Source organism: Thermobia domestica, chromosome 3, assembly GCF_964235325.1.
Source record: "Thermobia domestica chromosome 3, izTheDome1.hap1.1, whole genome shotgun sequence".
Taxonomy (NCBI): Eukaryota; Metazoa; Arthropoda; class Insecta; order Zygentoma; family Lepismatidae; genus Thermobia; species Thermobia domestica.
Genome location: NC_137456.1, coordinates 219,781,492 through 219,798,244, shown reverse-complemented (window position 1 = coordinate 219,798,244; position 16,753 = coordinate 219,781,492). Strand labels below are relative to the sequence as shown.

General features: G+C 34.8%; 1 protein-coding gene across 2 annotated transcripts in view; it reads right to left on the bottom strand.

Moving 5' to 3' along the window:
- LOC145680969 (heat shock 70 kDa protein 4L-like) overlaps nt 1–16,753 on the bottom strand; it is a 331,629-nt gene that overhangs the window by 26,795 nt on the left and 288,081 nt on the right. For both annotated transcript variants that reach the window (XM_081752187.1, XM_081752188.1), the window contains exons 10-11: nt 13,161–13,286; nt 6,848–7,087 (exon numbers count right to left, since the gene is read on the bottom strand). In XM_081752187.1, the coding sequence (XP_081608313.1) occupies nt 6,848–7,087; nt 13,161–13,286 (366 nt within the window). The remainder of the gene's footprint in view (nt 1–6,847; nt 7,088–13,160; nt 13,287–16,753) is intronic.

The window sequence follows — 16,753 nt, the reverse complement described above, 5'->3', positions numbered from 1 at the left end:
TTGAACATTAAAGCGATGATTCAATAACTGTATATTGTGATGCAAATTCATATAGCTTTATTATAATTATATTTGCAGTATCTAACCTTTCCAAACAAAGGTCTTAACAGAATGTGAAGTTAGAACCATAGAATATAGATAAATATCACCAACAAAATATTGATAAGGAAACAAAACTTGTTTACGGAAGTCCATTTGTTTGAATTTGCGATGAAATGGGTATAAATAATGAAGGCATGAAGAAAAGTTAAGATCAAACTCAGATATTGTTATGCAATAGTAAAATAGTAGACTCGCAACTGTGTGCATCGAGTTAGGTTCATTTAGTTTAACGGCCCATGATTACCCATCGAAACGATCAGAGATTGTGATGATGGAGTGGATGATAATAGGAAATGATGAAACCCCGAGGAAACAGCAGAATCTCGAGAACATTCAAACACACGGTACTTGTTCATTACAAAGCCCAATTGACGGGAAGTTCAGTAAATGGAAGCAATAAAGTTGAATTTTATAATTTCAATTTTAATTACCTCAATCTTGTGATTTGGTTATAAATATTCTTTACGTGCTGTAAGCATTCAACAAGTTTCATGTACATAGAACAGACAAATTTCATTTGAAGTGCCAGTAAATTGCTTTGGGTCGGAGCCCCCTTACCGATTCTCCCGTGGCTAAACCCTTGCTGAAACATGAAATAACAACGTAAAAAGAGTAGAGATAGCTGGAAGTCAAGCTAGGATGCTCGTACAATATGTGCCTAATCGATCGTTTCAGTAATGTAACCAGGTTTTAATGTAGAGTTGCTGCAACCCAACGCAGTTGGGTTAAGCTTAACGAACGTAACGTCAGTTACTGTCAAAAGCTGTGTCTACAACTCCAATGATTGGTTAAACGGTGATCAGCTTGGTATGTGAGAATGTTATCGTTATCAGTGGAAAAAATGAAAAAGGGTGATGGAGAGATCTACGTTTGTTGAATTAAAAGACGTACATTTTGCTGAAGCTGCAAGAGGAAACATATATGGAGCTGCAAGAGGAAACTCCAGGTCTGCGCAACGGATTTATGGTTAATTGCATCCTCATCAACAGTGTTCTGATCATCGCATACTTATTGCTGTTCATTGTCAGTTTGGTGAAATGGACATTTTGCAAGAAAGAAGAATCAATGCTCGACGAAGACGGACAATGCAAACGCCAGTCTTTGAGGAAGCTATTCTTCATTATTTTGACAATAAGCCCACTACTAGTATACGGGCGGTTGCACGTATTTTTTCATGCTCATCATGGACTTGTTGGTATATTTTTCACGAGAATCAATCCGCTTCGATACCACAGGGTACACGCTCTTGGTCCCAGTGATTATCCGTTGCGCTTTCCAATGGTTATTCCAAAAAGTTGTCCGTTGTCCACAATTGTGTAACGTATGTTATATAGAGACTAGAGAAAATATGTTTAATACGCGAAACTTACATGTGTAGGCGGAGAGAAATCTTCATGCTGCACATGATGGACGTTATTAACAACAATTTTGTGTAAACGTGTGGGATCTATTTTCTCATTGTAACCTATATATTACCATGAAGGCTTGATGGCTGGCAATACCATGTATGTGTTATAAGAACCATCAGTAGAATTATATGGATGAAAGAAGATGGAGCACCAGGTCATTTTTCTCAATGAATTCATGATCATCTTATCACTGTGTCTGATGATCGTTGGATTGGAAGTGGAGGATCTATCTCCTGGCCTCCGAGGTCACCAGATTTCTCGCCTCTCGATTTCTATTTATGGGGCTGAATAAACTAATAAATTTATGCTATCTTAATACCTTCTGAAATGAACCTAATTGCTCGTATTATTGATGCAGGAGCAAACATCAACATCTGTCTGCATCTTCGAAAGGACTCGCCAATCATTACTTCGAAGATGGAGACATACCGCTGAAGTCGATGAACAGAATTTTGAACTTTTAACGTAACGCAGAGTGAATCATTAGTTTTTTGGATTATTATTCCTACGTATCAATGTATTGAACTACCCATACCAAAGTTTAGTTTGTATGTATGCATGCGTTTATGTGTGTGAGTGAGAGAGAGAGAGAGAGAGAGTGCGAGAGCGAGAGAGTAGACCATGCGTCTTCGTTGTGAGTTCTGTGTATTGTATGATGTTCAATTCTGGATTCGTTACCCTTCATTTGTTACGTCTCGTGGCTCGTTGTGTATCGATTGTAGATATTGGCATTCTGGATTTCACTAATGTAAGTAGCGGTGAATATTCTTGGTGGCGCAGTAATAAAGCAGTCATCTCTTGTGCGTAGGGTTTCTTAGATGACAATGACTCATGCCTAATGGGTTCTGTGTTGAACACACAAGAAATATAGGGTTTTCTCGGAGTTTTTCTGTTTCCCCCTACCTTTTTTGTTACTCCAATTCTTTATCATTTGTTTATTTCATTGTTTGTATCTACAACAGCCTCAGCGTGGGAATTAGAAACAGAAGCTACCGACAATGGAAATATTATTATTATTTTAATAATGCGTGTCATACTGCGTGTTAATTTTAACATCGTCAGGACATTCAATGGTGGAAATTGAAATGAAATACATACTGTACACTTTCCTTCCACAATAAAAATTGCTATATGATTTTGTATAACCAAAAAATAAGTTCGGGCTCCATGAATGTAAAACGTGGTATTACTCGCTTCCATTCAAAAACAAACAAAGGAATTGGCGTCCATATTTTACCAAATACATACTAAGTGCACTGCAAATTCCTTTCCACACACAGATTTATTTCACATACTTTTTTGCATAGATACTGCAGGATTCCAAAATATGGACGTTTAGGTATAGTGGATACTGATTCCCCGAGTAATTCCTTGACCTGCCTTAGACTCCATAGTTAACAAACTACGACCTTTTAAAACATCATGTTTCTCATTTTCGAAGATTTATAGCCCTGGAGTAGTCGTTTTTAGATCCTGGTTTATTAAGACCTGTTTATTTCATTTTCATATAAGGAATCATCGTCTGGAGTTGCGAATCTAAGTTCTACGGCATTTTGGTTTGTCTTCTGTTGCGGAACTGCCCTTGTCACTTTCTAGTCTTTACTCCTCCATAAGCTTCCGTTAAAGTAACCAGTCGCTCTCTCAGAAAAAAATGTCCTGGGGGACACACGTAGTATTTCGTGGGGGCACTTCTGGTAAATTTTATTTATTATTATATTATAGACGTATTATTTTGGTCTCGTCCGGGGGCACTCTCAGAGCTCCCGGGGCGGCTGGCAGTGCGTCCCCAAAAACATGCCTGGAAAAAACACTGAACGTAAGAACTCTTGAAATTATTTATAAAATGCCTACTCTGGAGGTATTTTAAGAAAGATTGTAACGTTTTGGAAGCTTCATTTGAAAGTATTTAATTTATCAAATGAAGCAATTTTTCTGTTAATTCAGTGATAAGACAGTTGAGGAATTAGTCATATGGGTTCTAGTTGATGTTAGTTAAACAATAAGACTTGTTTGTCATATATTTCTACCTCATATGCATGCAATATATTGCAATCACCTCATATATTTCAATCATTTCCTTGTATAAAACTATTAAGATCACAAGTATTTCCTGATAGAAATGATTGTCGAACTTATTATTCTTGCAGAGGAATTAATTTCAAATTAATTTGTATTCTTACTGAGGAACAAATTAGTAATCACATTCTCTGAAAGTTAAAAAATAACATTTTAATATCAAAATTTGATTCCACTTTATTATGAAAAACTTCTCTGTAAAGATACAAGATGATGTGTGTTGTTGCATAATTTGAAAATAATATTAGCTATTAGATGAAAGAGAATGGTGATATTAGTAATTTTCGGTTACTAAAGAGAAATTACATTTAAAAAAATAGTTTTCTTGAATCTTGTCATTAGTAGTGTTTCCATTTTCACAAGGTGACACGCTCCTCTGAACAACATTTCGAAAGACATTGGGAATACCACATATAATAGAATCAAATGTCTGGATTTCTGGATGTCTGGAAACAACACATCAAATTAATCTCTTTCGTCTCAAAAGATCCTGTGAAATATTGCGCACTTTTTTACTTTATGTCTCCATAGCGATTCTTAGAACAAACATAATCCCTGTGTCTTAAAATGTAGCAATCTGTAAGCAGTATTGCATTTCATCGTCAGATTTACTTTGAATGTGCATAAGAATAATAAAATTTTGTTTTTTTTTATTTTTGCAAAAGTCTCTTCTTAGACCTTAAAAACTTACAATCAATTAGGTATTGTACATTTTCAGTACTTCCGCTTGCAAGTGTGGATGTATTGCGTACTAAAATTCGGAGAGTGTGGCCCAAGTGAGTAGAGATAGGCGAACAGTACAGACTGTTCGGGCACCGTAGACACTAATGAAAATATTTATGAAAACAAAACTTTATGCCGGTTCATGCAGTGTACGTTTTGCAGAAGCGTAGGTAGATAATTCATGGAAGAATTCTAATTTGTGAGATAGTTATTTTTTATGGTGTATTTAAAATCAACCTGCACAGTTATTCGTTACGCCAAGGAAAATATTTGCGTATATGACACACGCGTGTATGAAGCTCTAACACTGTTCATAACATCGATGGTAAGAAGGCTTCCAAGGGAATACCATTGTGCATAGAGTACCTTACATTTCTTCGCAAGTAATTCATTCCTCAAATAAAATTTATACAGCACTATTGTTATGTTTGTAACTATATAACATAATTTAAATGTACAATTTGTATTTATACCTTATGAAATTTAGCATACCTGTATAACATAACATCATCAGTTACACATTAGTGAATGGATGAGCGAACAGGTCTTTATATATTTTATATGCTTAACAACATTACAATGCCTGATATTAACATCTTGTCTTATTGAAAATGATATAATTGTTTCAAAGTTTAATTTCTATGCAATTCTACAAGTAATAATAGTACATCTACAACCAGAGAGTATGTTTCAATCATTGAGAAGACTGACAAAGTACTATGTATGATATGAAAAGCTATCTGGTGCTACTGCGCTAATGTGGATTGTCTGACCAATGGCGTAATGACTTGTCTGACCAATTAGGAACTTTATGTGTGATGTTGTTGCTATGACTGAACGTGGATGATGGTTGTATGACTGATTTCTCTTCTAGATACGGATGCTATAATAAGTGGCATGTATGACTGATAGCGCATGTGTCCAGTGGTTTGTCTGAAATTTTTAGGTATGTCGTGTTTGTCATGCGGCACCTGTGGCCTACTTCCAATGATGCGTGAGCGAAACAATTTAATAACACACGACAGAATAAATAACCTCACTACTGAAACCGTCGCCTGGACCAGCAAGCCCACGTTACGTGCCAAGCATGAGAGTTCAAAGTTGTTGCCGCAAGGATAAAAAATTCTGAGCACAGTCTGCTCAATGGCAAGATCGTTGTTTTGCAGAAGAGCAGAAATGCACTCTTTTCCAGCTACACCCGTTTCAATGTTAGAAAACCTTCAATCACAGAATTCAAATCTTCTCCATGCTTTCACCTCTTACTGTGGTACCCTTTGTAAGGGCGGAGAAATATAAAAAATATAACCCATTTACTTCCCACAACAATTATTACAACTATTTTCTTAGACCTGATGTAATCATTTTTTTTATAGAAATACCAGTTTACTTAATCTTCTTTGCGTTAATTGGTTTCAGTCTCAAGATTCAACCTTCCCATGTGTCAGCCATTGTAACAACTGATTTGAAGAAAACATTTATGTGACTTATAGTATTTGGAAGAAACTTAGTATTCCATTTCTTCATGCAGGATTACAATCATAAATCCTACTAAGAGGAGGCCACTGATTCTATCTCTCCCACGCAGATTGACCAGCCCTCATAATATTATCCTTGTTGATCGTATTGCCTAATATGCTGGTATGTGATCGAAACCTCTCTATAAATATTTTCAAGTAATGGTTAGTTTTCTTTGATCTGTTGCACTTACAAAGGCACAATTTCATGTTCTGTAGGGTTTTCATTGCATGTCTCAATAAATTGGTAATGAATTTTGATACGCGTCGCTACAAACAAGTGCACAAACCGAATTTAATAAAAATCTGAACTTCTGAAATAAAAGGTTGATATTTTTAGCACCTAAAAAGCCTCCGCCCCAAGACAGAATCAAAAGCTCTGTACAATTCAAAGTGTGCTTCAATCTGACGCCACATGATGAATTGCTGAATCTTAAAATAATTTAAGTTTCTATCTACTTACATTACTAAGGGAAAAGTAGAATAGCCCAGAACTTTAATCAATTTCGTAAAAATCCTTATCTGATTTAAGTAGTAGACAGACTTAAATCTTGTTTGTACTAACACAGAAATCATTCTTAGGCCGTAAAATACGTATTTATTGTACTTTTATGTATTAAATATGGAAATTTGTTGCTTTAAACTGTCCGAATTTTCTTACCTATCCGAAAGTGATACAGAAAAGTTGTCTTTTGCAAGTTCCACAGAGGGTATATGAAACTGTTCTATTCTTACACCGTAATGTTGCCAGATTAATGCCACACAGAAATATACCTTAAATCCTCAAATACAGCTGATCTCTTCAAAACCAAACTTTTCATTGAATAGGAGACGTAACCTTCTGAAGCGTTATACTCTCAAAATATTTTAAACAGTTCCAGGTCAGAAACAGATAAAATGGACACATACGATAATTCAACATTGGGATCACCATGATATTTAAAAGTCAGATTGGGTACTGTTTACCTTTCATTCACTCAAATACTTATCTCTCTACTTCCACTAAACCTATAAAGATTTTACCTTTAAGAATTTAAGTTTTTCTGTGCATATATTCCTAGTAGGATTTCCAACTTCATATAACCAATTCTCTATTTCTTGTCCTTTGTCACGAACCAGTCTCGCAAGCTTCTGAAGTTCTGGACATGTATTCAAAAATTTATCTGGAGAGATTCGGTACTTGATTTTCAAAACGTATTCTTCCAGACCATTTCGGGCATCAATACGATCTTCTTCTTCTTGATCTTTTGCTATCATATGTCTCTATAAAAATGAGGATAAGTACGTTAAATATTGATAATATAAAAATATGAATACAAACTAAGAATTTTAGTCCCAAACTGCATCTATACTTAAAAGTGTAATAAATGATTAGCATTACCGAACTATCTTTCCAATATCTACGAGCTTGCTGTACCGTCTTGAATATTCGTCACGAGTATACAAATTTTGCCTTATATAAAACCATGTAAATGCATTAATAATGAAATACAAATAATTATAATATTAAAATCGGACGGTCTTCTCTAAAGTAATCTGCCTAATAATTTATGTCAATGTATGTGTATGCACTGTGTTCCGATTTCCAATTTAACAGTTAGGAATAATTCATTCTTTTGTACATTTCTGTAACAGAACGTGTAAAGTTTGGAAGAAATTCGCAGACTTTAAAAGAAAAAAGAGGAACATTCAAATTATAACCAAATCACTATATTCAAAGTACACTGTCTATTTGTTCCTCATTTAACCGCTGCTCGTAGAAAGCTAATAAATGCTGGGACATATTCTTTAGAATCCTCTTATTCACTGGATGAGAATCCTATATGGAGAACATGTTGCCATCTTTGAAAATCGGGGAGAACTAGAAATTTATTTCCTTTTAGCTTACAACATTATTTGCACATAAAGAAAACTTCACCGATATTCGTTCTTTAAGAGCTAGACGAAAATATAGTCACATAAAATAAGCTGAACCATTCTTACACGTTTTAAGTATAATGAATAAATACTTCATACTAGCAGCGTTCACCCCGCTTCGCTGCGGTCACCCCGGAACGCAATAAACTTTGTTACTTAGATAATTTTTACTTTTTCGCTTTCAAGTGATATGATAAAAACCATAGAAGATTGCAGTAAATGTTAACATTATATCGCCTGTCATTTATGTTAACCCGCCCCGCTTCGCTGCGGTCACCCCCGAACGCAATAAACTTTGTTACTTAGATAATTTTTACTTTTTCGCTTTCAAGTGATATGATAAAAACCATTATAACGCCTGTCATGTATGTTAACCCGCCGAGTGACACGGTCATGCGGGTTGCATATAAATACGTTTATTTTTATACCTATGATGAACTAACAAAGGATTTGTACGTAATGGACACCTGAATGGTCAATTATCTCAAGACACTGGTAATTGAAAATTAAAGTGATATGATAAAAACCATCTAGGGTCCAAATCCTAATAACCCCCCAAAAATAAAAGAAATTGGTTCAGCCGTATTAGCGTGATGAGCGGACAAAGGATTTGTACGTTCTCTTTTATATATATAGATAACATACAAGCTTAAGTAAGTTATATTCCTTGTTATTTAATCGTGATAAACGTGTTGGAACACTTTTCGGGTCACTTTTTAAGTAAAGTATTACTAATTTTTAATAATTAGAATAACGCAAGACAGAAATTAATCTTAAAAGGCGTGTGACATATGTGATATATTTAATTTAATTATGTAAACAAAACACACACTTTTTATTAAAATTTTAACTATTTTTAAATATGCCTTCGGTTTAAAGCAATTCTAGTCAGTAACCAATACTCAAGATAGTTTGATTAGTGTTTGTTACTATTACAAGTATAACTATTAGTATTATTTATGCATCTATATTTCTTTTAATTTTAATTATCCTGTGTCTTGAGCCAACACATTTACCTTCTACTAGGGTTTTGCCTTTTTTAAGCATATGGTATCCAAAATTTGTTCTACTCTTATTGAATGGCATGCACGAAAGTGGTAAGAAAATGTGGTTACTATGACACATACACATCCATTCACAACCTTTTAACTCCCTCAATTTTCACCTCTTTTTAGCAGGTTCCAAGCCACCGAGGCAGCTAAAACGGCTGTTTTGCAACGTTGGTGGGCAAGCATGAGGGTGTACTAGCGAGATATACGATGTAGATTTCGAGCTACTTACACTTCATGTGAAGTACACCGGAAGTAAGCGGGGAGTGGACCAAAAATTAAACCCATATCTTCAAACCGTTAGGGATATTATAAAAAATAAACTAAAAATTGGCCCTTCAGAGCCAAAGCCTTTCCTAAAATATATGTACAGTTTCTACCCCACACAACTCTGACCCCTGAAAATTTGGCAATAGATAAGAAATGACACTTGTTTTCGGAATTGTTAAAGACGACGCAAAATAAGTGAAAAATGACTGCTATAGTTATGGGGTAAAACCAATTACATAATAAATATATGGCAAGTCTCAACTCCCAACAATTATATTGAAGACTGAAAGTAGATGTTTCCGAAACCATTTAATATATTGCAAAAATAACCACAAAACGATTGAAGTAACTTCAGGCTCGAAACCCATCAAAAAGCATCTATGTACCAACTATAAACTTGTACGATAATTTTGACTCCAAATTTGGACATAGACTAAAAATGGCCCATATCTCCGAAACTATGAAGGACACCACCAAAATAGGTTAAAACTTCCCCTTCTCTAACATCCTAGTCTTTTGTTGACCCTACTCGCGTAATGTCCATCTTCCGAGTTAGTTCTGATGGATGATGTTTACATTTACAAGATGTGAATCCCCTAGAACAACTCTAACTTTCCAATATGGTACCGAAGGACCTCTCATATTTTGAAAACAGCGAGATATCGCAAAATAACCTCAAATGGAACCCCTTACGCCAAACTCTTCAACATATATATATATATATATATATATATATATATATATATATATATATATATATATATATGTGTGTGTGTGTGTGTGTGTATATATATATATATATCAAGACTCTATCATCTCTCAAAATTTCGACCCTTGCCCCACTATCTGAATTTCTCAGCTATCCACATACAGATAACATTCTATTGCACTCAGCATCTATTCTATACGAGGACTCTCGAAGGATTTCGTCCCCACCTCTACTATTTTCCCTCATTCTCAAACTACTTTCCCACTATGAACGCAGGGCCTACATTTCTTTCTACAATTATACTGATCGTGCCGTGCTTTCTCGGAAGGCGTGGAATCACAAATTTTATCTGTTTGCATAACATTGCGCTATAAATCATTTGCACAAACAACCACTATCACTTGCTTATAAGGTTCCTTTTGGCTAGCTCAAAGGTTTCTTTTGGTAGTCGGTTGGAGAGAAAGAGGTTACAATTGTTTTGTTATACGCCCGATTTCGATAGGATCAATAATATCAACACTGCAAATGCTGTCAACAGGAACTGCTTCATGAAATCTAAAATGACCCGAATAGATTTCCGACCATTACTCGTCGTCACTAGTTTAGTTTTTGATTGCTTGTGTTGATGACACACAGGGAATTTCTCTGCTGAGAAGAACATACTTGTACTCTCTTCAGTTAAATGCTTAAACGCAGTCACACTCAATCTACCTTTCATGGGACCTCGAAACTTCTGCCTCTGCAGAGATGTTGCACTAGTCCTAACCTGCATTAATTCTGGCCTGTTCTAGTTCTATGCCGTACATGTTCTATACTTCCATTGATGTTATTCCCGGCTCGGCCTAACCTGCTTGTTTCTCCTCGCTGATCTAGAAGCACATGTTGCAATTTAATGCACACCCCTAAATTTCTTCAATCATTTACAACTGTACGACTTTTACGTATTGGATTGACGTGGAAAAGGATGGTTTTGAAGAATATGAACCACAGCGCGTTCAACCAAGCCAATACGTCAACAAGTAGCCAACAGCAAGCGCGTTCTCTTGTGCTTTAGACAGTAATGCTACGTGATTGGAGGACTGTACATATAGCGAAACGACTATATAAATCTGTACCATCGCGTCCCACCAAGAATACCATAGAAACAATACGCATAGGTAGCGAATACCTTCACGTTTTACCGAAAACTTCAGTTTGTGGTTAGTAGCAGGGATGCCCAAAGAGGTGAATGGATTACAACTTATGGTGTAACTTTAGAAAAGCTTTCAATAGTAACTAAGTTGAAATTATTGAGGATTAAAATCTATATTTAAAAAATGAAATCTTTTAAGTTTTACGTCCCACGGTTATGCCAATATATATTTAAAATACGTTTAATTAACACATAAACAACGCGTTTAAATCAAGACTGCATCCAGGGTTGGGAAGGGATACTGAAGTACGAACCATTAAAATACTCGTAGTTTAGAAGCAAAGCTGAATGTGTGTTTTCTGAGTTTGTGTGTTTTGCATTCTTACGCAACATCGTACTTACAACGGATTGAATCCGGTGCAGCTGGATTATACAGACCATTATCATTCTTTGCAATATAGGACGTTCCTTAACAATCTTCCTCAGCTCCAAAAGAGTTGGAGTGAAGGATCATGTCTCCACCCCTGCAGGAAGGCTGCCGTTTTGGGAACATGTGAGGTAAATTTAGAGGTGAGACATATACCAGAGCGGATGGGCGTCCCTGGTTTACGGCATAGTAACGTGGACGAGGATTGAATTCTAGTGGAAAAAGAAACATATTTTATTTTCAAAGTTATCAAAGCGTTTCACCAACTTAAATCCCAACCAACATAAGTAAGTCTTAAAAGTGGAGTTGTGAATGCTTGACTGGTTTTTAAAAAAATCGTAAAAATGGTCCTCAAACATCAATTTCTTTTCATTTTAAATAATTCATAATTGGATTCTCGTATTTCCGTTTCAATGAAACTAATTTCACGACGTATTTGTGAATCATTTCCACAAGAATAGTAGCTGATCATGAAATAAGTGTTAACATTTTAATATACGTTGTAATGTAACGACAGTATACCTATTTAATTTTTCATTTTTAAGTTCTATTTTGTATAACACTTAATTCCATGCATACTGCAATCCATTAATTTCTAAATGCATAAAAAACAATTTGTAAGTTAATTTTCATCTATCTGTCCTTGCTTTAAAAGAACAAATTTTCAACTTTTTACTTCCATCACAATTGGAATGAATTATGTGTATCAAACTTCCATCAATTTAAGATTTTTGTTGAAAGTTCGTGTTTCTTCTATTTATTGACGTCTTTAGTGTACTTTAGGAAGAGATTTTCAATAGGCCGTCTGAGGAACAACCGAACAAAGTGAAGCTAATGGGATTGTTCACTAGTAGTAAATAACAGAGGTTTCTTAATTGAAAGTAGAGATTTATACCACAATGAAAAGAACAGTACTCCATCGGAAAGGTACTTTAGTACTATTTGCTGTTAATAAAGAGATGTGTATTTCTGGTGGCACAGTGCAATGACAAATAAATCCTAACTTCTGGAAATGTATTCCTTTTGGTTAGGTTTTGATTACCGATTGACGAAGTCAGATTTTAATTTTATTGACAAAGTTTATGTTTTAAAATGACCTGTATGTAAAAGAAAAATACTATCTTCATTCATTCTAATAAAGAATTGAGTTCCTTTATGTAATTCATGAATAATTAAATAATAATAATAATAATAATAATAATAATAATAATAATAATAATAATAGCTTTTTCCGGTAGATTACATTCCTAATGGCATTGTGGTAACTACTGTAGTGTCACAGTTTTGTGTAGTGTTCTAACTAAAACAAAACTATGGAGCAGGGATAAGTCGTCAACGGCAGAAGAGTTAAAATTGTCTTATGTCTATGCCTATATCTTTTAAGACTTGTGCCGTGTAAAATATATTTATGAATGTTACCTCTTCAGAAGTTTGACACAGCGCTGACGATAAGGAAAGTGGCTATCATGCTACGGAAAGATGGCACACTCATACGTCTCAGAAATTAGTCAAAGGAAGCTTGTTTACTGTTTATTTACATCATTACATAAATTATAGAGAAATAATTTTACATGATTCAATTATATATTTCTTACTCAGATAACTAATGACAACGTCATCATAGAATTATACCATCCTTTACAAAACAATATGCACCCCTTTACTTCTATTTGACTAAATTTTAAGGTAGTCTGCTATGCAAACACGTACAAGGAAAGTAAGCATGTACAAAATGAAAGTAACACTGTTATCAATAGTAGAGTTTAAATTTATATTCGAAATAGATTTCATTCAAACTACGGTAGAATTAGGATTTTCGTCATAGTACATACCTCTATTTCAATTAGACGCTTTACATCACGGGTTAAGAATTCAGGTGTGAAAAATCTATACGGAATGTTGTGGATTCTTTTAACAATTACATTTTCGTTTCTGACTGTTGCACTCTCTGCTCTTTCCTGAAATAATGAAAGCCTATCAATACAAACAAATATAACATATATCTTATTAGATTAGTTAAATATTAAACATACAATGAATCAAATGCAACACACAACGAAGCACCAAGAAAAAATACATTTTCCGTAATCTGTAAAGTTACAAAAACTGAGTTAAGTTGATTTTGAGTTTAACGTCCATTTCGGCAGCGACACTATATGAGACTGGACCTACTGAATAACGTGCAATCCGAACCACATAAGCTCACATAACCACATAACCACATATAACCACGAAATAACTGAACAAATTCAATGGATCTCTTCTGAACATACATGTTCGGAAAACAATAAGCGTATTGATTATAGCTGTTTTCAGCTAAAAAATAAATAAATAAGTCCAACTTTGGGTATCTTCCAAAACAATAAACCAAAGATGCCAGGTTCAAATCCCGAAGCAAATCTACGCAAAAAGGGACAATTGTTCAGATGTAATTTTCTTCTTCTTTCTTTCTTCTTTTAAGTGTACTAAGACAAGTTGAAACGTTATGAAGTGTAGAAAAGGTACAATTTACTGAAATATGTAATAATACAGTATTTCGAAACTATGTGTACATGTGAGCACATCCAGGTTTTGTCACCTACGTTACCATAGAGCATAAGAACATTTTCAATGAAAGAAGTTCTCGCATCTACAGTGGAATAAAAAAAGGACAGGGAAGAAAAAACAACAGCATTTGCAACGAATATGAATGTCATTTGCTTGGAAATTCAGTTATATTGCTTCAGAAGGAGCTCGTGGGAGGGGGGTCATATAAGTTTAGTGCTAAATTGCGGAACTTCTAATCATATGGTTGTGAGTAGTGTTGTAAAAAAACGGTTTTTTTTTTCTGTGAAGTTTTTTTTCAATAAAAAACATCGTTCTTTTTCATGTTTTTTTTTCAAAAGTCTGTTTTTTTTCTGGCAACTATTATTTATTGATTTATGTTTCAGATTATTGAAATAATCAACAGAACTTGAGTCGAAGCCCTCGTAACTTACAAATCGTTTGTTTCTCTGAACCTATACGAGCAAAATTGTGTGATTATTCCTTTCGGTCCCAGGTCATTTTTGGCGTTTTCCTACATTTCCAGTTAGTGACTTATTGCTCAAAAACTATTCATTCGATTGATACGGTTAAGGCCTTGTTTTTGAGAAAATGGATGTGGCTATTTTTTGGTGTAAGTTGCATTACAGTGTTACCAACGAGTGGGAAATTATTGAGGGAAATGTAGGGGTGAAAATTTACAAAAAATTCCCTAACCGAATTTCAAAAATTTTTTGTATCTAGCACCACTGCTGCTATATGGGTTCAAGTCACCTAAACAAACCTTTGGTGTGTTGACAAGGTACAGTGAAATCCTGAAGTCGCTGGCTTCCATTCAAAGAGGGAAAAAAATCTGTCATACACATGAAATTTTGACACTGTTTACGCCTCAGAGGCAAAAATCAAATATGCCGGGGTACAGCTTCTCTAATTATCCTATTGAAACTTTTTATGGTGCGTTCTGTAGGGCAAAGAGGGAGCTTTCAGGTAGTGGTACGTTTGTTTCAATGTAGCCAGTAAGAGGGTAATAATAGAGGGGAAAAGGGAAATTTTCCGAATTTTTCACCTAATAGCGGGAATTAATTGTTTTGGCTGGAAACGCTGCCATCAGACAGACGAAAACTATCTGAAAATAAACCGTAGTACTTGAAGAATATATCCTTCAAGGATCATGGCGATATATAACAAAGTGGGCATGAAATTAAAAAAAAAATCTCATTCTACCTCAGAAATTCGCCATTTTCTTACCATTTACAGAACATGGTTTATTATAAACCTCAAGTGTACTTCCCCTAATTATTCAAGTGAAACTTTTTATGGTGCGTTGTGTAGGCTAAGAATGAGGCTGTTTGACACTGGTACATTTCTCCGAATGTAGCCAACAAGAAGGAAATAATAGAAATAAAAAAGATAATTTTTCCCAAAATGTGCCCCTAAAATCTGGAATTAAATTTTTTTGTAGCTAGCAACACTACTACCAGACACACACAAACTATCTTAAAATAAGCTTTGGTATCCATCTAATATATCCTACAAGTTTTGTGACGATATCCAATAAAGTAAGCATGTCAATAAAAAATATCTCATTCTACCTTAAAACAATCACAGTTATCTTTCCAATTAGAGAACAAGGTCCACTGTAAACCTCAACTGTACTTCCCCTAATTATCCTATTGAAACTTTCTATAGTGCGTTGTGTAGAGCAAAGACGAGACTTCCAGATACTGGTACGTTTGTTCCGATTTAGCCAACAGGAGGGAAATAATAGAGACAAAACATATATTTTTTTCAAAATTTCCTCCTAAAATCTGTAATTTAAATATTCTGCAGCTGGCAACACTGCAACCAGACAGACGCAAACTATCTTAAATTAAATATTGGTACGCCACTAACATATCCTACAAGTATTGTGGTGATATTTGAGGAACAAAGCTTCTAATTACCAAAAATATATTACGGTAAACAGAAAAGTAAGGAAAAACTAGAAAAATCAAGGGCTAGATCCTAAATACGAATTTTACGTGCGTCCCCTAATTACCCCATTGTAACGATCTGTACTTTCGTTTGTTAAGTAAGGATAAATGTTCGATTGGCGTAAGTTGACTTGCACTCGGATGTATAGGTACGGATTCATAAACAAAAATTTCTAATTTTTTGCCCAAATATAGGAGAATTTTAATTTCCTTAATTGGCAACACTGCGCGCAGGCGCGTTCAATTGATGTCAACAGTTAGGTATCCACCCGAGGTATCTACCTGGCGTCTTAAGGATGTCTTTCTACAACGAAGGAAGCTACAGGGGAAAAAAGTAAAGGAAATTCAAAATTAGAAAATTCTCGAATTTTTGACTGGGGTGAAATTTGAGAAGGAAATTCGACACCAGAAGAAAAAGAAATTAATAGGATAAACTATAGTCCAACCACATTTTGCAAGAATAATATCCCGATATCTTAATTATTGTCCACACTGGAGCGGATTAAACAAGTGACACACCTGTGTGTGCCACTTTAGCCACATGGGCCACCGAGTACACATTTGATTACATTTTTTTGACTACTAACTTGTGTTGTTGTTGTAGTTATAGTCTCGACTAATAATAATATCGTTGTAAACAATAACTTTATAAGGAAAATTTTCTCTCCTTTTTACATCTTAGTTCCAACACTATTGGTGAGAAATGTAGGGTGTTTCAAAATAAATTTTGGGGTTTTAAGTCTTCGTAGTACTTATTACATTTTACGTACAATTATAAGCAATGCATCAAGTAAAAGAGCACCTCAAACAGTCTTTGCTACAAGTGTTCAATGTGAGATTCATTCATCACACGGCACACATGTAGTCGATAGATGAGAAAGCCCCATAAACTTTCTGCCATATGGCACAAAACACATTCAATTTAGGGG